Source organism: Strigops habroptila, chromosome 5, assembly GCF_004027225.2.
Source record: "Strigops habroptila isolate Jane chromosome 5, bStrHab1.2.pri, whole genome shotgun sequence".
Lineage (NCBI taxonomy): Eukaryota > Metazoa > Chordata > Aves > Psittaciformes > Psittacidae > Strigops > Strigops habroptila.
The window spans coordinates 48,699,669-48,722,709 of NC_044281.2; the positions used below are offsets into that span (position 1 = coordinate 48,699,669).

Here is a 23,041-nt window from a genome sequence, read left to right on the forward strand (position 1 = left end):
GTCTCTCAGAGGATCCTTCTGTTGTGGGGTTGCTGAAGGTCGAAGAACAACAAGTGCCAATTGCGACCACAACAGTGCACCGGCGGCAATATCGCACCAACCGAGACTCCTTGATTCCCATCCATAAGCTGATCCGCAGACTGGAGAGCCAAGGAGTGATCAGCAGGACCCGCTCACCTTTTAATAGCCCCATATGGCCAGTGCAAAAGTCTAATGGAGAGTGGAGATTAACAGTAGACTATCGTGGCCTGAACGATGTCACACCACCATTGAGTGCTGCCGTACCGGACATGTTAGAACTTCAGTATGAACTGGAGTCAAAGGCAGCCAAGTGGTATGCCACAATTGACATTGCCAATGCATTTTTCTCAATCCCTTTGGCAGCAGAATGCAGGCCACAGTTTGCTTTCACTTGGAGGGGCGTCCAGTACACTTGGAACCGACTGCCCCAGGGGTGAGCTCCAGGGTAGGAGCCCTACCATCTGCCATGGATTGATCCAGACTGCACTGGAACAGGGGCAAGCTCCAGAACACCTGCAATACATTGATGACATCATCGTGTGGGGTGATACAGCGGAAGAAGTTTTTGAGAAAGGGAGGAAAATAATCCAAATCCTGCTGAAGGCCGGTTTTGCCATAAAACGGAATAAGGTCAAGGGACCTGCACAGGAGATTCAATTTTTGGGAATAAAATGGCAAGATGGACGCCGCCAGATCCCCACAGACGTGATCAACAAGATAACAGCAATGTCTCCACCAACTAACAAGAAAGAAACACAAGCTTTCTTAGGTGTTGTGGGGTTCTGGAGAATGCACATCCCAAATTACAGTCTGATTGTAAGCCCTCTCTACCACGTGACCCGGAAGAAGAATGATTTCAAATGGGGCCCTGAGCAACAACAAGCCTTTGAACAAATTAAACGAGAAATAGTTCATGCAGTAGCCCTTGGACCAGTCCGGGCCGGGCCAGATGTGAAAAATGTGCTCTATACCGCAGCTGGGGAGAATGGTCCTACCTGCAGCCTCTGGCAGAAAGCTCCAGGGGAGACTCGAGGTCGACCCCTTGGCTTTTGGAGTCGGGGATATAAAGGATCCGAGGCCAGCTACACTCCCACTGAAAAAGAGATACTGGCAGCCTATGAAGGGGTTCGAGCTGCCTCAGAAGTGATTGGAACTGAAGCACAGCTCCTCCTGGCACCCCGGTTGCCTGTGCTGGGCTGGATGTTCAAAGGCAGGGTCTCCTCTACACATCATGCAACTGATGCTACATGGAGTAAGTGGGCCGCACTAATTACACAACGAGCTCGAATAGGAAATCCCAGTCGTCCAGGAATTCTAGAAGTCATCATGGACTGGCCAGAGGGCAAAGATTTCGGGATGTCACCAGAAGAGGAGGTGACGCGTGCTGAAGAGGCCCCACCATATAATGAACTGTCAGAGAGTGAAAAGCAATATGCCTTGTTTACTGATGGGTCCTGCCGTATTGTGGGAAAGCATCGGAGATGGAAGGCAGCTGTGTGGAGTCCCCTGCGACAAGTTGCAGAAACTGCTGAGGGAGAGGGTGAATCGAATCAGTTTGCAGAGGTGAAAGCCATCCAGCTGGCCTTGGACATTGCTGAACGAGAAAAATGGACAGTACTTTATCTCTATACTGACTCATGGATGGTGGCAAATGCCCTGTGGGGGTGGTTGCAGCAATGGAAGCAGAGCAACTGGCAACGCAGAAGTAAACCCATCTGGGCTGCTGCATTGTGGCAAGATATCGCTGCTCGGGTGCAGAACCTGGTGGTGAAGGTACGCCACGTAGATGCTCATGTACCCAAGAGTCGGGCCACTGAGGAACACCAGAATAACCAGCAAGTGGATAAAGCTGCTAAGATTAAAGTGGCTCAGATGGACTTGGACTGGCAACATAAGGGTGAATTATTTTTAGCCTGGTGGGCCCATGACACCTCAGGCCATCAAGGCAGAGATGCAACATATAGATGGGCTCGTGATCGAGGGGTGGACTTAACGATGGACACTATTGCCCAGGTTATTCACGAATGTGAAACATGTGCTGCAATTAAGCAAGCCAAGCGGTTAAAGCCTCTCTGGTATGGAGGACGATGGCTGAAGTACAAATATGGGGAGGCCTGGCAGATTGACTATATCACACTCCCACCAACCCGCCAGGGCAAGCGCTATGTGCTTACCATGGTGGAAGCAACCACCGGCTGGCTGGAAACATACGCTGTGTCCCATGCCACTGCCCGGAACACTATCCTGGGCCTTGAGAAACAAGTTTTGTGGCGACACGGCACCCCAGAGAGAACTGAATCAGACAATGGGACTCATTTCCGGAACAACCTCATAGACACTTGGGCCAAAGAGCATGGCATTGAGTGGGTATATCACATCCCCTACCATGCACCAGCCTCTGGGAAAATCGAACGGTACAATGGGCTGTTAAAAACTACACTGAGAGCAATGGGTGGTGGGACTTTCAAACACTGGGATACACATTTACCAAAAGCCACCTGGTTGGTCAACACTAGGGGATCTGCCAACAGGGCTGGCCCAGCCCAATCAGAACTTTTACGTACTGTAGAGGGGGATAAAGTTCCTGTGGTGCACATAAAGCATTTGTTGGGGAAGACAGTCTGGGTTATGCCTGCTTCAGGTAAAGGCAAACCCACTCGTGGGGTTGCTTTTGCTCAGGGACCTGGATATACTTGGTGGGTAATGCGGGAAGATGGGGAAGTCCGATGTGTACCTCAAGGGGATTTGATTTTGGGGGAAAACAGCCAATGAACTCAATTGTACGCTGTTGCCTGCTCTATAACACTTTTATAGCCCACCAACTAGATATCTTCAGGTCACCAGCCATTGACCCTGACTTCCCTCCGATCATCACCTCAACAAAGAATGAATTTTGAGGAAACCAGACGAGCTCAGCAGTGACCAGATGAGTTTGGCAGTATCATCAGCAGGCAACAACCCAACACTATGTACCATCCCTCCTGCCCTGAAAGACTATTACAAGAGATGGAGCCTGACATCATGGACTGGATGAGTTCAGCAATTTTACAGGGATTGGTCCATGGACTAGGGAACGATATCTTTCTCTGGGTGTGGGTGTGGGTGTATATATATGTGTATATATGGGACAGGGCTGATGGTGTGCTGAGAGATGTGGGATCTGAGCATGACGTGAATGGTATGGAATAAGGGGTGGATACTGTCCTGGGTTCAGCTATAGCAGTCATTTTTCTCCTGCTTAGTAGCTGGTGCAGTGCTGTGTTTTTTAACTTTCAGCCTGGGAACAACGCTGATAACACCGATGTTTTTAGTTGTTGCTAAGTAATGTTTATTCCAACCAAGGACTTTCTCAGTCTCATGCTTTGCCAGGGAGGAGGGGAAGCCGGGAGGAAGCAGAGACAGGACACCTGACCCAAACTAGCCAAAGGGGTATTCCATACCACAGCACGTCATGCCCAGTATATAAACCGGGGGAAGTTACCCGGAAGGCCAGATCACTGCTCGGGTCGGGCTGGGTATCGGTCGGCGGGTGGTGAGCAATTGTATCCTCTCCCCTTGTTATTTCACTAATCGTTATTATCATTGATGGTAGCAGTAGTGGTTTTGTGTTATACCTTAGTTGCGGGACTGCTCTTATCTCAACCCGTGGGAGTTACATTCTTCCCATTCTCCTCCCCATCCCTCTGGGAGCGGGGGGAGGAAGAAGGGGGGGGGGGGGGGGCGGGGAGTGAGTGAGCGGCTGTGTGGTTCTGAGTTACCGGCTGGGCTCAAACCATGACACAAAGCAACCTACTAAGAGAAATTATTAGAAAGAACACATAGGGACACAAATCAACAACCACTACCAAATACAGAAATGCAAGTCACCTATCTTGTGTCAGCATCCAAGGGTTACACCCAGATGCGAAGGCTCATTAAGCAGGAGACAATCACAGGTTTGCTCGCTGACCTATCTTTCCAAGAAATATGTTTTAGTAAACTCTCAAGGCCAAACTTTTCAGACTTATTTTATCCAATGGTGATTTGTAAGAATGAAGGAGTTTAATCTGGTGCAATTTTAGCCTCTTCTGACAAATATATGCAGTACATGACTGAGAAGGAAACCTCCCTCTCCCACAGCCAGGGCCCAGCAACGGTACAAAGTGATATATATTTCCATTTCCTCAATGTTTCTTCAAAACAACAACAAAAAAAAAAAAAAGAAGAGAATTATTAAAAACATAAAATGAATTAAATCATAAAAGAATGCCAAATATTCAGCATATGCTAGCTTTACAAGAAGAGAATTAAATTAACAAACAAACAAAAAGACCATAAAGAAAGCACATAAAAATTTGCATTAAAAACTCAAGAACGGGAGCATGTTTGCTGTGGTGCTGCCATGCAGAGCAAACACTCCATCAAACGAATCCGCCGAGGATGAAATAGAAGACAAAGCACCCTTACCTCAGCGCTGTGTTTTTTCCATCGCTCCTTACACACCTGACCTGCCTGGTTTGGTAACCGATATCCACCTGCCTGGGACGGTGGTGGGGTTTATAGCCTTGAAGTCCAGACGTGCTTGGCTCCCCAGAGTCTGAACCCAAATCCAGCATAGTCCTCCCCACCAGGTCGATGTCTTTAGGATGGGGCAGCTGGCATTCACCCCAAGGTCCCACTCGGAGGCTGTAGGTGTGCTCCTCCTCCCCAAGAGGACAGGCAGGAGTGCTGCAGGCTCTGGATTCAGTCAGATTTGGGCATGGGGCACCCCCATAGAGAGGAGGAGCGATGACCACCCGTGTCCGGTGCTGCAAGCTCTTGCCGCAGCCTGTGCCACACTCAGACCAGCCAGAGAACTCGGACACAACACAGTCTCGTGGGCAGGGCACCAGGCAGGCTTGCTCAGCAGGTGGCTGAGGTGTGAAGTACTCACATATTTCATTAGCAACAATGGTTCTGTTCAGCTTCTGGAGGCAGTGGACGCTCCGGCGCTGCAGCCCGTGCTGCGCGGTGACACAAGCCCCGGCTCCCACCTCACCGCCAGCAAAGGAGATGAGCCCACACCTGTCCCATGCCGAAACCTCCCACTCAAACAGCTCCAGGTGCCAGTCACAGATTTTAAAGCACCTCCTCTGGCTTTCGGGCTTGTCCTTCTGGTCGCAGTTCGCGTGGTACGTTGTCCAGCCCTCCACGTGTGTGCACCAGACAGCCCGACTCCGAATGCCGCCCGAGCCACAGTCACCCACACACCGGCCCCAGTGACCTGCAAAGGAGGAGGTGTTGAGAAATGCCATGCAATACTCCTGCCACAGACCTGTCTTGATGGATGCCCAGTAGCATCCAAACCACACCCTGCCATGCATTAAAAAGTAAGTAACTACCAACTGGTGCCTAAAATTGGTTAAATGCTTCCTAAATGCTACAAGTCATTTCTCCTCCCAGTGTAGTAAAATCACTACACCACCCAGAGAAACTTGCAGGGAAGAAAGATAAAAGAAAAACGCCCCACATCACCTCAAATTAAAGGCAGACCAGGCACATTTCTGTAGCATTAAAATGCATCCCAAACCCTGAGGAAACATAAATACTTAATTTCACTTGTAAAAATGAATACAAAATGATCATAAAGGAACAATAATCTAATAGGAAAAGAAAGTAAAGTTAGATAAGAGGAAAATAGTCTTAATAGAGCAATTAGTCAATGGAATAAACTGCACTGGGAAGCAGCTGAATCATCATCTGCAAGGATAAAACAGTGAGGATAAATACTATGAAAATAAAAGCATATTTAATAGGGGTTCAAAACAGAGGAACTGACTAGGTATGACAGTATAGGTACTGCAGGATAGGTGCCACAGGGTGCTGCTCTGAGAGCAGAGCCTCAATAGCAGAAAAGGCACCTCGCATGCATCAACTTCTGAATTAGTCTGAGATGTACATCGAGCAAGATGTTTCCATTTCCAGCACATGGCACTATATATGAGGTGGTGAAGCTCATCATTCCGGAAGAGAAATTAAACCAAAATTGAACACAGTGATGTCATTTTCAGTTGCAGAGCACATGAACATACGTAATCACATGAATCTTATTTGAGGATTTGCAATTGAATGTAATCAGACATGGCTAAATAGGAAGATTTTTCTGTGACAATATTATTCCACAAAAATCCGCCAAGTCAAAAAAGTAATCTGACGGCTATAAAGTACAAAATCACTTGCAAACTGAAGAGAAAAGGTAGAGAAAAGCACTCTGGCCAAACTATAACATATTAAAGGGATTCTGATGATCATGTCTCAAGAGGGTCCCATCTCATTCCTGAGTTTAAAAACTTTCCAGTACCTCATAACAGAGCAATTTTGCTCAGTACAAACACTGCATACGTAATTCTTGCTTGAAAATACGCTGCAACTACCCTATCTTTTGCATTTTTTCAAGGCAGAAAAAGAACTTGCAATAAGTAGGTCAATTTATATTAAGAAAAGTTACTCTGGTCAAGTTATTTAAAATTGATTCTAAAGCTACCAAACACTTACGTGCTTACACTACAAAACCAAACACACATATAAAACCCAAAAATAGTCCTATATGGCTGCAATTATAATATCAGCTATTTCATTCACCTGATGGTGGTTTTGTTGGTAATCCCATTGTTCTTTCTTCATGAATAGAGGAGTTAATCCTCCAGAGCTAGGGGCTTGACAAAGTGTAATAAAAAGAAAAAGAAATAAAGAAATCCTGTTTCCTTTTCATTGTTAATAAAGGAGGAAAGTAAATAGGAATTGGATATAGCCAAGCTTCTCCTCTTCTTGCCATGTCCCTTCTGTGGGCGTTCCTCCTCCCCTCATCCTCAAGGCCAGGATTGCAACTCTTCCCTCACACTGGCACCTTCTCTGTTGTGGACATGCAGAGGGCAAGGGGAGTTTTCAGAGTAGTCAGGGTTTAGACAGCTCCAGCTCTTGTTGAATCCTTCAGGCTATGTGAAAAACCGTTGTCCCTTTTATGACTCTGTTTCACACCAAAAGATATCAGTCCGAGGTAACGACTCAGCTGTGTCATGCATCTTGAATGGAAAAAGGTTGCATCAAACTATAACGTGCACTACAAGCTGTACTACACTAATGACAGGCTTTCAACAGAATCCACTGTGCGTAAAAACTGAATATTCAAAAAAATGAATCTATAAATATGCTTTTGAAATTCAGTTACATGAAGAAGTCCATTGACAATTTAAAAGTTCAGCCTTGATACTTCACTTCCCTCTAAAACAATTTTCTCATACAAATGCCAGCAAGATTCAAAACCAGACATCGGATTATGCATGCACTGTCATCTTACTAAAAATAATAGCCAAAAATCAAACCTCAAATACTAGGTAGCTTTGTTTTAACAGAGGAAAGTAACTACCACAAAGACTATGCATTGTGACATTATTGTACCATTTGCTTATTTCCGCATTTATTTCCCCTCAGCAAAGGCAGTTTAATTTTTTGATGTGTCGAAGTGTCGCGGTTTGAGCCCAACCGGTAACTCAGAACCACGCAGCCACTCGCTCACTCCCCCCACTTCTTCCTCCCCCTGCTCCCGGAGGGATGGGGAGGAGAATCGGAAGAATGTAACTCCCACGGGTTGAGATAAGAACAGTCCAGTAACGAAGGTATAATACAAAACCACTACTGCTACCACCAATAACAATAATGATAAGGGAAATAACAAGGAGAGAGGATACAATTGCTCACCACCTGCCGACCGATACCCAGCCCGACCCGAGCAGTGATCTGGGCCTTCCGGGTAACTTTCCCCGGTTTATGTACTGGGCATGAAGTGCCATGGTATGGAATACCTCTTTGGCTAGTTTGGGTCAGGTGTCCTGTCTCTGCTTCCTCCCGGCTTCCCCTCCTCCCTGGCAAAGCATGAGACTGAGAAAGTCCTTGGTCGGAGTAAACATTACTTAGCAACAACTAAAAACATCGGTGTTATCAGCATTGTTCCCAGGCTGAAAGTTAAAAAACACAGCACTGCACCAGCTACTAAGAAGGAGAAAGATGACTGCTATAGCTGAACCCAGGACACGAAGTTTCAGTACAGGAAAAGTTTGGGTTTCACCAGTTTGTTTTTAAAGAAAAAATTCAATAATATTGTTTCACTTCAGCATTTTGTACAACAGTATTTTACTCATCAACAGGACCTTGAAACACATTACACCAAGTAAGTATCTACTACTTAGGATGGCAGACAGCATTAAACTCCCCCATGGAATAATACAAAGCAGTTTTCGCAGAGGACTGGACAAATTAAACTCACCAAACCTACCATCACTCTTTCCCTACTCTACAGAACTCATTGCGTTCATATTTTTTATGCATTTCTGGGTGTTACTCATGAACTATCCATCCCATGTACTAGCTGCAGATTTACCAATCCTTACATTAAGAGGATAGAGAGAGACGCAGCAGAAGCCAGATGCAAGATGTGGCCATTACATAATGTCAGATATGAATTTAAAATGAAAAATTACCAAAAGAAAAAAAGTAAGCAAGGACTCATAAGTAATTACACTATCGTTAGACACATCACAATTTGCAATTATTCTCTGGCAAATGTGCTAAAAACCTATGCTCTTGGCATACCAAAAAAGGAAGCATGAAAAATAAGGTTAAGAATCAGATGCAAAACCCGTTACTATAGATTTTTTTCACTTCCTGATGATCCCTTCAGGATGCAGCAGTAAACTTATCCACAATGTTTCACTGCTTGGTTAAATATCCTGTTCAGTAGCTTAAATGAGGAGAAGGATGTAAATACTTCCTATTCGATAGTCTGCTTTGTAAGTAGAATTTAATTATTTTTAGAAGAGTCATGTTAAATTTACACATTCCTTGAAATAAATCTGAGTCAATTAAAAGAAACATCTTGGCATAATGTGAAAAATAGTATTAACTACATTTTATCAAAACCCCACTGGAATTTAGGCATCACAAGCCCAAACTTCAGAGAAATGCTTTACAAACTCCCGATCTAAAATGGGAGGCCACTGGTAATTAAAGAGTGAACAAAATTAAATATCATTACACAGTGGTCTGCCTACAGAAAGTACACAAAGATGAAGATAAAGGATTGATATTGTCTGTCTCCTAACTATTGTAACCTAATCCAATACTGGATGGATGTTTGATCTCATCACAGCAGGAGACAGGTGGGAGGAGAGACCGTGAATATATGTTGAAACTAGGGAGGTCCCAGCTGGATGAAATGAAAAACCTCATCACTATGAGGATTACCCTTGGAACACGCTGCCCCAGTGGACAGCAGAATCTCATCCTTGGAGGTTTGCAAGATCCAACTGAGCAAAGCCCTGAGCAACCTGGTGTGAATTCAACGTTGAATCTGCTCTGAGCAAGAGGTTCAACCAGATGACCTGCCATGGTCCTTTCCAATCTGGATTACTCTATGAGAGAGCATCTAACTAAAAGTAAGGCTTTGTCCACTAGGATGCCAAAAGAGTTCTTCACTAAAAAATAGCATGGAGATCTGCAAAATACCAAGGAGCATGCAACAGCACAAATAAATCTGTTAGTCAACCAAGCCAAAGAGAAATTCAATCAAATCACTATTTCCAAAAATTGACTTCTATAAAAATTGTAGGAGACAGTCGGATTTCTTTGTTTATGGAAAACCGTAAACAAAGACATCCTACTGTCTTTTAAAGACATCTATAACACTACAAGTGATAATAACATGAACTGGATTAATTAATCAAGATAAAATAATAAAGAAAAGCTACACATTGTTCTTTTTGCCATCTTTTATCAGCCAGAAAGAGTACTCTACTACCACCCCATACAGCTTCTCTAATCCCATTAAAGCATGCAATAACACAGCAATTGTAGTTTATTTGATGTAATGTGCACCGATTTGCTTTTCCTGCCTGTGAGACATACCTACAGCCATGCAATAATTATGTCTGAAAGAATGCAGTGACATCTGCTCTTTGACACACAAGTGTCACAAGCAGAAGGCAAGCAGGCTTTTCAGATAATAATTACGTACTACAGACAAAAAGAAACACCACTGAACATCAAACATAGAACAGGAATCCTAGTAAGAGCTGCTTAATAAGTATGTTATTGCTTAATAAGGTTTGCTACAATAATTATGCTCTGTTTAATGTGACATTTAGCTTAATTGCAACCATTTCACCATCTGAGAATTCATTCAACAATACGCATCTTCCACAATTATTCTGTCCCTGTAGCTATGTACTAATTTGCAAACTAAGGACAAGATCAGCAATCAGTTGTGCTCCGAGTCACACCTGATACATAAAACAGAGAAGAAACACTGAGAAAAAAATTAATGGACAATCACTGGAATAGTCCTCCTCAACACTTTTTCACTTTGTCTTTCAGTTTAAGTGTAAAATTTAGGAAGAATTGTTCTAGATCTTAACAATTTGTTTTTAAACAGAATCTCCTAATTCTTAGACAAAGATCCCCAAATATAACAAAGATTAACAACTTAATGTTTGGCTGAGGAATAATTCCACCGGACATGACTATAACTCCAGAAGATCACTGCAGTGTCCACTCTAATTGAATACTTCTGCTTGAAAAGTCATATAACCACTCTGGATGCCATTCCAGCATCCTTCCACCACAGCATGTCTATATGAAATAGAAAGCTCCAACTCATTCTGTGATTTCTGAGAACATATAACTGACTCAGACAACATGAGTTCTATTCCTAAACAGCACTACAAACAACTAATATTAACTATTAGTAACAGCAACAAAAAATAAGTTCCACTGAATTAGTTTCATCAGAATTGGTTATTTTATGAGAAGTTTTCATGAGATTTATGTAATTTTACAAGAATTATGTCTTTTTTATGAGATTTGGACATGCACTTATTGATTAGGAACCAAACTTAAATATTATATGAACTACCATTTATTTTCTCACCACTTTTTTTTTTCCCAGCAAGATGCAAAGCTACTCTACATTATAACAAGAAAAATATTTCTAATTATTCTGATAAAGTTCTTACTATGCTGATGAAAGTCGTAGTGTTTGCATACCATGGTCTCTCCACGTCAGTGTAGTCAGTCCAGTCACACCTTTTCTTGCAGACTAAACAGACTAACATCTTGGGGACAAGCCCCTTAGAAAGTCTAGGACACCAAATCTGAAACTTTTATATATTATATATTACAAAGTAATATTAGTATAGCTGTAGTTAGCATAACTGCTTACTCCCCTGCTTCCTGGAAGAGCTCCCCTTTACGCTTGCCTTGTATCTACTGCCACATCTCAGCCAAAATGCAGCTTTTCTTCCTTGTCAGTACTTAACTGTCTCAATTATTTTGCTATTTATTATTAAGAGCAATTCAGTAAAACTCTTCGTGCTATAACCTATATGAAAGATGCTGTACAAAATAAAAGACTATTGTACCATTTGTAATGTTTCACACAGGGCATATAAAATTCGTCTGATTCCTGGGATTAATTTTAAATACTTGCAGCACATTTTTAAACTTTCATGACCTACAAAAAAGAGTAATTCAGCAGCTTAGTTATTCACCTTATTTTAGATCTGAATAAAAGTGAAGTTTAGTGACTTACAGCCATGCAGCATTTTGTTCCAATTTTACATTGCAGCTTTTTCCCTTATTATCCACATGCAGTAACACTCAAGACACACTCCAGCAAGAAAGACATTCTGCAACAAAATGTAATGAACACTGCTGTTTATGAAAATTCAGTGATTTACTAACCCCTTGGCACTTGAAGGCAGGACTTCTCAATATTAAGCACTAATATAAACTGCATTAGCTGAGCTACTCAATCATGTGCCCACACCCCAGGCACAGCCCAGGGAAAAATATTCTTTTCTTTCAACTCTCAGACAAAAAATAGAAAAATTAAAAAAAAAAAAAAAAAAATCCACATATTCCGATACATTTCTGTAATACTAATCTGACACATTTTGAGGGTTCATGGTAGCAGCTGACATTAGGAGATGAGGCCATAATGTATATAAATTTAGGTATATTATAAAAACAAAAAATTTAAATAGATGTTATCAGCACCTTATGAATATGAGTAGTTTACTGCAGATGAGATTAAAAACATCTCAGTACTGAATTATAGATAGATAGTTATAATCAAACTCTGTCCTTTTTAAAATTCCAAACATCTATGAAAACTGATTCCTTTTAAAACATGGATAGCCTTTATAAGGTGTTTGTAAATGTAACCTTAATAGAAAACACAGCTGAGAAATGTTTCTTCAGCCACTCCACCTCGACTCTGGGGCTTGTATTTCCCAACAGAAACTGTTGTTTGCCTGTGAAAAACACCCAGAATCAATAAAACACTGGCTACGCAACACAAACTGTCCAGCTTACCAGTGGGAACCAGAGAAAATACACAGGCATTTCTGGACACATATCTCAATGATACCTTCTTCTGATCCCCAACCTCCTCTCTAGTTATGTTTAAATCTTCTCTCAAGCCCATAGGAAAGCTCAGACCTCTTAAAGCACAACCAAGTAAGGAATCGAGGAGACTCTGATATTTGCAGGGAAGCAGAAGGGACCTTGGTATATCTGTGAATGGGATTATTTCATATTTGCCTGTAGGAACTGGGTGATTCAGAAGGCCCACTCCAGAGTTATACAGGTCCTTACATTGCTGGTTTAACACCAGAAAGCTTTGCAAAAAGGTTTTTCTGCTTTTCCTATACACTGGCTTCCTCTCACCATCCTTCACACATAGGCAGTCATTTTTCCAGCATGCAAAGCCTGGACTCCAGGTCCACCTTCTTGCTGATAGCCCAGCAAAGGGTAGGAGGACTACAAAGGTGATACACTCAGCTCTGGAAGAGACTGTCCCATCCACATCTTGGCAACGAATCCTACCATACAACATCAAGATCACCACTAATGGACTCCTAAAGGAACTATACCAAGAAAATCGCTGTCAAAGGTTTGATGCTCTAAGATCGGACCTCAGTGGGATAGCTGGCGGGAAGCACTGGCAGCACTTCAACACCTGCTTGGTATTCAAACTCCAAGACACAAAAAGAGAATTCTTGTATCAGTTCTGCAATAATTCCTTACCTGCCAAACACCAAAGATGCTGCCACCCCTTATTCCGAGTTGTGACAACTGCAGTTTCTAATTTTCTTACTCTTTCATGAAGCTTAAATTATATTTATTCAGTGAAATAATAGCAATGTTCTGTTTTTCAAAACTTTAAAAATCTAATTTTTTTTCCACAAAAAAACCCGTTTCACAGGAAAAGTTGTGAAATAATACAGCAATCTGCACACCTGCAAAACCTTTCTGAAGTATCAGAATTTACTTCACATGCACATAATCACAGAAATGTGTACATCCCTCTCCAGACACAATTTTAAGGGAGAACTACATTTTTTCTGCTCACCTTCATGCTGTTCCCAACCTACCTATTTTATAAGCCACTACAGCGCAGAAGTCAACATAGTTTTTCAGATATTACAGCTATCAATATGCCATGGTAAATGAATCAAAGTCAAGAATTGCACACTGAGGTGCTACACCAAGTCTGGCTGGGGTTAAGTGGTGGAATTGTATTAACTCTTCCTCAGTCACCTGCAGAGCTGATGTGCACATACCTAAAATTCCTTACCCTGTGATATTCTCCAGGTGGGATCTCTGAGGAGCCCCAGCTGGGGCAGCCCCTCTGCCTGTGGGTACCTCCCTTGCTCCAGAGCAGAAATAGGGTTGCCCAAAGCTCTTGGAACAGAAAAGGCAGATAGGTAGAAAAGGTAAAATATAGACGCCATGTATTTATTCAGAAATACCTTCTCAACCATATGGGCCAGACAGCCATTATTCTTACTAAGCATTATAGAAGAGCTATACAACGGCCAGGATATCCCATGGTGCCCAAAATGCTACTAATTAGTATTTCTGCGTAGATGGAGAACACTGATGATAACAATTCCCTGGCAACAGATAGCATAATTAATTCATGTGAAAAGTACTATTTTTAAATATGTGCACACCAATTTTGTAAAAACTGGACAGAGGTTATTGCAGAATGATACAAACTGCTTTTACTGGGCATTTTCTTTTTTTTTTTTTGTTTACAGTCCACATTTAATTATGCACCTGCAATTATTTATAATTAAAATACAATTTACTCTAGATACTCCTCTTAAATGCTCCACATTCTAAAGCGAAAGTATTTAGGAAAAGCAAAATTCATTGCAATAGTTAGAAATAGCTATGCAGGAATAAATAATACAAGCAGCTATGCCAAAGTTTGGAATGGTAAGTGTTCTCCAGCAGTAAATCAATCTGCTCGTCTCACAGATGCTGTGAGCACAGGCTGCTGACAGGAGGAATGGCTGATGGTTGAGCAGCGTCTCATCAATCTAAGAGGGTCAAAGAGCTTAAGTTTCCAGACAGTGTAAATCAGGATGGAGGGCTTTAAGATGCAAGTGGTTTTCACTTCAGAGAAGGACAGACATACTGTAAACAAACAAACAACTGAACAGCAACACACACACACAAAAAAACCCAAACCCTGAACAAAAAAAAACACCAAAAAAAAAACCCCAAACAAACAAAAAAAATAACAACTACAAAAAAACCTAAACAACTACATTTTATTTGGAGGGGGTGGGGAAATCAATGTAAAAGGAAGGCAACGGCAAAGACATTAATTGCCAAATTGAGATAATCTCCCATCACATCATAAATTCAGCTTCTTGATTGCATGGTCCATAAGAACAGAGGAACTAAAATACTTGAGTTTGCACTCAGAGAACATGATCACATTACCTTGTTCAGACGTGCAGGTGTTAAGACTAGAAAAATCTTGGTAATCTTGAGACAAGAATTACAAAATATAAGTAAGCATAGCATATCTAGACAGCTGTGTGAAGAAAGAAAAAACTCCCGTCCCATCTGGAGGCAGATTTTGCCAGCCGTTGTTCCGAACAACTACACATGTAGATAAGTGGAAGTAAGATACTGTCAGACTAAGATCTGTGCATCAGGCCAGATTTAGATCCACAGATCTTATCAAAATGTTGTATTATCCTGTGATGCTTTTGAATTTTTATTTTTTTTTTCCAAACTAGCACGTTAGACATATTTAATTGCTGGAGAGCAGGACATGGCATTCAACTACACCCCACCAAAAGAAAGCTCCTCTGCTGCAGCACTTCTCTGCAAACCTACCTCCCAAATGACAGCAACAAAACCTAGAACATTACAACATACAGAGCAATTTCCTATTCATTTTATTTTTAAATTTAGGTTTTCCTTTTCCAGCTGAGTTAGATTCCTTGGAGCAAAAGCCAGTAATGCTCTAAGGATAAACAGAGAGAAGAGTATCGTAGTCTTGACCATAAATCTGTGCCAGTACATTAACACGAGCCCTGGCGTTGCAAGTCCTGCAGCAGGCAGAGTGCTAAGGCATGGTCCCAGGGTGGAAGCAAGCATGTTCAGGAGAGAGCGCAGGGTTTGGGATTTTTTTTGTTTGGTTTGGGGTTTTTTTCAATATCTACACTGCTGAAATAAAGAACACTGAAAATAGAATGTCAGTTCAATAATTTAAAGATGGAAGTGTTCAAACACCAAACCACACCCGGAGGTCAGCCTCCACATGGCGGAGGTCAGCCGTACAATGCTGGTAGATCTCCACTACTTTTTTGGCATATCTTTTGCTCATGTTATTCTGCATTTTTAGTGGTTACATATTTCTGAATAGTCTTCAGTTATCACTGAAATACTCATAGTCATGCACCTTTACATACATTTTCACAATGAATAAAACCACATCCTTTGAGATGTTTAAAGAGCTGGGAATATATATCCTGAGGATGACTTTACTGGCATAGACCCATGTTTCTTTCGAAAACCATTAAGAGATGTGGCAGGGTACAGGGAGCATTCAGGTATTCTGCTGGGGCTGTTCGCTGAGCAGAGATGAACAATTCTGAACTTGGAAATCTGGTCACTCTTACCATAAAATACATCACATTATGACTTTTTGAAATAAAAGAATGGTAACTTGGAAAAAGATCAATTATAGAGGCACATATGCAGTATAAATATTTTACATCCAAATGTAAGCATCTGCTTTTACAATGTTAGCCCACACTTTGCAAATGAAGATTTTTAGAAACGTTCTTATACATAAGTAATCATTTAACAAGGCCTCAGAAAATACAGCCCTTATAGATTTAATTAACAGGTTAATGATGTGCATAGCATGAATGCTCTCAAAAGCAAAGATTTTCACATTAAGCTTGTTTCTGATTCACAGAAGTAGCTTTCTTGTAGAGTATCTGTGCTAATGTAGTTACACGTCTGGTACTTTTCCTGCTTTCAGTTGCAGAGATATTTATAAACAGTGCTCCTAATTTACACAAGAGTACCTGCTTGTTCTAATGTTTTACACTATAAATAAAGATATCTGCACAAAAATTAAACTGGGAAGAGTTCTCTTTTGTAGCCCTGAATGGTTCTAGTGAATATATAAAAAAATCATTTAGTCTGCAAAATAAATCTAACACACTATTGTCATAACTGCCTGGGAAACCTGCATAAATTAAGTGTGCCTCAAGTTCACCTTGATATAAAGGAGTCAAGTACAAATTTTTAGACAGTTTTAAATTAAACATCAGCATGGCAATCATCTTTGCTCCACTGTGTCACCAACATGGCAAAACTAATGTTTTAAACTATCATTTATTGGAGATGTTCATTCATCATCCTTACTGTAACTGGGAAATGATCAAAAACAGACCAGAATAATGGAAATCCCACATTATCTCTACCAGTATTGTCAAGAAAATGCAGTGGTTATTAATTTAAATATGCTTCAAAGAATGATCACAACTTCAAACACAATTCAAGAAGATAAAAAGCCATTCCTGCCACAAGCTGCTTTCAGTTCAATTTAGGTCACACATGAGTTCATCATGATAGCACCTGAAATTTCCCAACTTACTAACTATCGACAGAAGATGCTGCTGCCCTAAGTGTTTAATCAAAGGAGCGGTTGAGTCCCAAGTCCTGTTGGAGCATTACTGAAAGGAGACACTATCAAAGTAACCTTTCAACACCTGCGTGCTCAAGCTCAGGAATGTCTGCATGGAGAAAAGATAAGCCAAGAAATATACCCCTTTTTGCTTCCTATTTTAAGGCACATCTGATTAAGAAAAATCATGAATTATTTAATAAAAGGAAAAAAATACATGTGTGAATGTGCATAACTGCTGTCAAATATACATACACACACATACATCTATATAATACACGCTATGAGGTATTTATATTATCCCATTTTGCTCACATTTTTGAATCAAGCAATATTTTTATGCCCAGTCTGTACCCAGTGCAACAGAAGTTTATGTAAAATGTCATGATTGCTGTATCATGGGTTCTAAAACACTGGAGCCAGCTCCTAATCCTTCTCAGAGAAAACACTTCCAGTGTTTTGGAGGTCATGATGGAATCTGTGGATAATTTTAAAGATTAGATGATGACAGACAATGGACAAAACTCTGAAATCTGCTCAGATTACTCAGATTTAATTACTCCAAACGCCTGACAGTAATCCAGACAGGCAGAACAAGGAGTGATTTTGGGTGACAGGGCAATAAAAACACTTGGCTAATACTCCCGAAAAACAGATTTCAAAGGGCTTTTAGTTTTGCTGCTTTTATGAGAGTAAGCTATTTCCATATAAACCAGTTCATTAGCATGTCTCAGCTGGTTCATTAACCAGTACATAGAGATTCAGTATCACCATAAGAAACCAATAAGTTGCTACAGAATGAGCTTTGTTGAGAAACAGAGTCGGCTACCTGGCCTTTCCCAGAAGGAAATCCACCTCTCAGTCTTCTCCTCAGGTAAGTTTAAAGAATTACAAAGTTCATAGCAAAGCTGGCATATCAATCCACAAACTACAGCATTAATAAATCTGTCTACATCCTCAATGGATGGACAATACTCAGATGTAGATAAATCAGACTGATAGTTCTGTGAAGCAAGAAAAATCAGTTCTTCCAGTAAGAATACTGAAGTAACTGCTCTTAATTGAGTTTTAATTCCACTGGGCATTCTTCAATTCAATCAAGCCACTTGAAAACAGCCTTCTATTAGAAATGTCAATTCTTTTTTTATGATTCCCATAATAAACATTATTTGGAATATTCTGAAGTAAATTAAGCCAATTTGATTTGAGATCCTTCTAACAGTAAGCCATATATTTTACATGTACAAATAAAAACAACTGATTGAATGGGAAAAAATCAATGAAGAAAAGGGAGCTAACAAAATGTAATCCATAATTACTACGTGTTAAAAACACAGTCTGTCCTAGCTGAAAGTTTAGAAATTCAAGATATTATTCTTCTTTGAAAAACTACTCGATGAAGAAAGATTTTTAGCTTACATCAAATCTTGATACTACTGCAGATGTAGAAAGAGTGGGTTCCAGAAAGTATAAACAGAGCACATGTATATGGTTAATATTGTGCATAATCTTCAGGTGTTTTTAAAACAAACAAAAAAAAATCTAGATTTCTTTCAAGAATACTTACTGTTCTCAGGACATGTTTTGTAAAAATTTTCTTAAAGTAAAACTGTATGCTAAATTTAAACAGTTTCTACTTTACTCCCTTAAGAATAAAGGACAGGAAAATTTCTCCTGGACCTCTGAGCTTAGTCACTAAGAAGCTAATGTAGGCAGATCTGCCATAGATTTTTCTACTTACAAGTCTCAAACAGCTACATCAGTTAGACCAGCTAGGTTTACTGTCCCATCACTCTTCCCAAACCATTCCCCTGCACCATCTTCACATTCTCCCAAGTATTCTAATTTAAACCAATAAAACAATCTTGACAGGCAAACTAAGCAACTAAATACTTTCCTACATTAATTTTTAACACACACAAATACACATTATTAACAATTACTCAGTCAACATTTCCATTTATCTAAATTTGTCTGGTTACAATAGTTGCTGACCAAAGAATTTTCCCTGATTAGGATGGATATGTGATCACACACCACACGCTTGTGATAGCCTTTTTTATTTCCACATGCAATCAGTTTCCACCAGACTAAGAAAGCATGAGCTTCCCACTATGCATTTAGACAGCCTTGCATCAAACTCTACGATAAAGCAAGAGAATAAAATACTGTATGTACTCAAGATAAGTTTCTCCAGCAGCATCACTTTCAGGACTTTTTTCTGGATTACATTTCCCTATATCTTCTTTGCCCTTCAGGACAGCTTCCCACAGGATCCTAGTTCCCTGAACAACTTAAAGTCCATGCTGCCAAGATCAAGGAAGGACCTTTAATCCCCTTATTTCCTTCCTCACTTCCTTCAGGATCTTAAACCCCACCATCACATGTGGACCAACTCCACTGCTTGTGGCCATATTGATTTGCCTACTCCAGATCAATTCCTCCACATCAGTGAATCACCCACCTAGCAGATCACCACCGTAGCTGGCCTGTTCAGCACCTGCAACACAAGGATGTAGAGTAGAAGCAAAGAATAACACATGATGGGGTGCAGCCTGGCACTGAAGACCCCACCACTATTGCTAACTGACTAGTGATCAGTTAGAGAAATGTACACCTGGGGCCAGACAAAACTGGTTAGGGCAGTGAAACACATAACATGGTGACATGGACTGATGAAAAAAGATAAAGGTGTAAAATTGTTAGGAAATTAATGTGACCTCATGTGGATCCCACAGTGAGAAAGAAGAAACCATCCAAATGAACATTATATTCCACTTGGGAAAAGACTCCATATACTGAAAACCCACCACTGCCAGGATGAAACCACCAACCTTAGGACGCAGAGCAGCAAGGAAGGAGTTACATTGGGAAAGGTGCACAAGCTGAGAATTGTATGTACAACAACTTTAACTGCACTACTCTTTTTTCTTTTATTGTAACAATTAGATATGGACAAATAATGATGAGACTTTTAGGATTTCAGTTGTACTAATGATAATTTGCTGTATTTATCTCTAAGGTGTGCTTCCTCCTCGCTCAAGAACAAGGAGAGAAAAATTTACCTTAAGAAAGACACACTTTACTTCTATGAGAAAGGAACTGTCTCAGTCCATTCAGAGCTGTGGATTTTCATTCCTGCAACTGCAGTCCCAAGACCTATCAATACTGCAATTAGACAAGACGGAGAATGACGTTCTCCCAAATCAGACTAAGCAGAGCACTCTGTCAGAACACTGGTAAAACCCAAGTGCCTGCGATAATACATCGTATTCAGATAGCTTAGTCCCGGGAATAGATCAGCTTCAGACATTTGTGTAAGTAGAAATAAAGATGTTTTGCATCAGTCCTCTTACAAAGGTTCTTCACATCTATTAGGTGCTGCAATGACTTCGAAAAACAATTTCACTATAGCTCCCCAACTGCAAAGTTCAGAATCTCAGGTATTGCAACCTTCATCTTTTCAAATAATTAACTTCATTTCACATGCAATAACTAAAGAACACTATGTATGAGAAAGATACTTATGATAAAAGCTGATTTAAATTTCTTTTAAATACCAACTAATCAGAGCATTTTATAAACTATTCCTTAGATTAAGGCTGTACTAAAGCCTTTTTTCGAGTTTCAGATGTGAATAAACCCATCCACAACAAGTCTGTAGGGTTTTTTTTACATTTATAATTTCTAGGCAAACAGGTTTTCCCAATCAAAACTTCAGCGAGGCTCAGAAATACCTTTTTATGGCTGCCTTAAAAACACTCCTAAATCATGCAATTATGATGAAACTGCTTATATAAGCTACATTAAAATATTAATTCAGCATCAAGTATATACATAAATATGCACACAGCAGTAACAGTATATGTCATCTGACCCACAAGGATTATAGCATTCAACAGCTGGACTGTTAGAACAAGTCACTAGTTGCCAATCCCATCGACAAAAGATAGGGGGTTTTACTGATCACAGTGCACATCGTTTATCTCAGGGAGGAATAACAGCTGCTACTTCCTGTAAAATTCCTCACATTTCCTCTCTTCTGGGAATTCAAACCCCAGACAAATGAATTGTTTGGGCAGGCATGAGAATTCATTAATTTCTTCGAGTCTGCTTTTACGTATGCATTTGCTAGCTCAAGGAGCTATTGTTACAACAATATTGTTACAACAATGTTGTTACAACCATGTTGTTACAATATTGTTACAAGATAACTAAATACTTTTCCCTAGTACATCCATGTTCTCCACGCAGGGGGTTATGCATGTCAGGACCTTCAGTCACTTGACAGAAGTACCCATGGTATCTTCCAAATTTGAAGCCAGAGGGACAAATTCTGGCCTCTGTTACACCAGCATCAATTCAGCGTGAGCAGACTGAGTCCACATTACCTACTGTGTTCCTCATTTATCTCTGTCCTACATTCTGAATGTCAAGCCAATTGCTAAGTTTCATTGATGAAACTCAGTTTGCCAACAAACATTTTAAGCACTGTCTTTGAATTTCCAAATGGATATCAGACTGTTAAGTAATTTAAGATGTCTCAGGAAAGAACTCAGTATTGACTCGGACTCACTTCCAGCTGATGCCTAATCCATATTACAATAATAATGTAAATTATCACTAAGGAGTGGTTAGCCATTGTGGTCAGATCACATGGCAGGCAGGCAATCTCAACCAATAAGTAAACTGTGAGGGAAAATGGTAAATGTGCTGATTATGTAAATGTAACTGTTTGAAGTCAAAGATGCAGGCCTGTATTTCACTGATAAAATGCGTAACATAGAACGAAGCTCTGCGTAAGCAATTAAATTTAACTTTTTAATCAATAAAAAGGAAACTGGGACCTAAATCCACTTTATAGGATTTACAAATCAAAGTCTTCCTGCAACTCGAAGACAGCTGTGATACCCGTTTCACTAGAGGGGAACTTATCATAAGACAAACACATCACATTCTATCCTGATACCACACACACGAGTCATCTATTGCTAGATTAAGATAATTTGGTGGTAATGATGATCCTGATCTTTAGTTCTGGTTGGCATTCTTTGTAAATAACACTATTCTTGCAACAGTTTTGATGGCAGCATCTCACAAGAGTTTGATGGATAAGCCTACCTGTCCTTGTTAACACTTTGGATTTGCTTTTTGTAGGTCCAATATTTCCCTAAGGATGCCAGAAACAGGAAGTATATTGTGCCTTTAAACTTGCACTTTATTTCGAAAATCTCAGCATTGACAGAACTTGTGTTGGTACCCAGGTGTATGAATTCACCCACCCTGTTCTATGAGGAGGCAACCCAAGCTATCAAACACAGCGGCCCATCAACCAAGTCAGAAAGTCATTTTGATTTCACTACCATCTACCAAATACAGCGTCCACCTAATTTTTCTTTCTCTCCTTATTGATTCACTTTGCCACTCAAACACAGCAAAATCTGCCACCAAATATCAATGCCTCCTCTTCACAAAACTCAAAAAATTCAGCAGTTTCTACAGACACTGCTGATGCCAAATTTCTTCCACTGCCCTTACAATTGCATGCGAACTGTTGTCCTGAACCTTACCTTTCAAGAACTGCAGCCATATCCATTTATCTGTTTTGTAAAGTACTGTACAGTTACAGTCTTATTAGAACAAATACCCTTACTGATGATATTTCCACATATTAAAAGCAACTAAGAATATATATATGTAGCAGATAGATAGGATATGTATATAAACACATATTCAGAGGTATTTACTGATGCAAGATTAACTGAAAAATATATTTAGTACACACAGTTGAGGCTGCAATGGTCAGGCTTCATTCTAAAAAGCACAAAAATGACTGCCATCTGCAACGCCTTTGATAGTTCACTAATTAATGATCAAGAATGCATTTGCTCCAGCATAATTTTATGCTTTTATATGGATATCTTATTTGATTATAATTATCACAGACTGTAGAAGTTTATTAGGGCCAATCATTTCTTAACACAATTAAAATCCCAAGGGAAC

At 40.4% G+C, this 23,041-nt stretch overlaps 1 protein-coding gene across 3 annotated transcripts in view; it reads right to left on the bottom strand.

Moving 5' to 3' along the window:
- The window catches only part of THSD7B (thrombospondin type 1 domain containing 7B), a 398,006-nt gene that overhangs the window by 230,036 nt on the left and 144,929 nt on the right, over window positions 1–23,041 (bottom strand). For 2 of the 3 annotated variants that reach the window (XM_030486445.1, XM_030486444.1), the window contains one exon: window positions 4,468–5,263. In XM_030486445.1, coding sequence (XP_030342305.1) covers window positions 4,468–5,263 — 796 coding nt within the window. Of the gene's footprint in view, window positions 1–4,467; window positions 5,264–11,620; window positions 11,718–12,405; window positions 13,715–23,041 lie in introns of those variants that run through there. The other variant, XM_030486446.1, reaches the window with a different exon arrangement.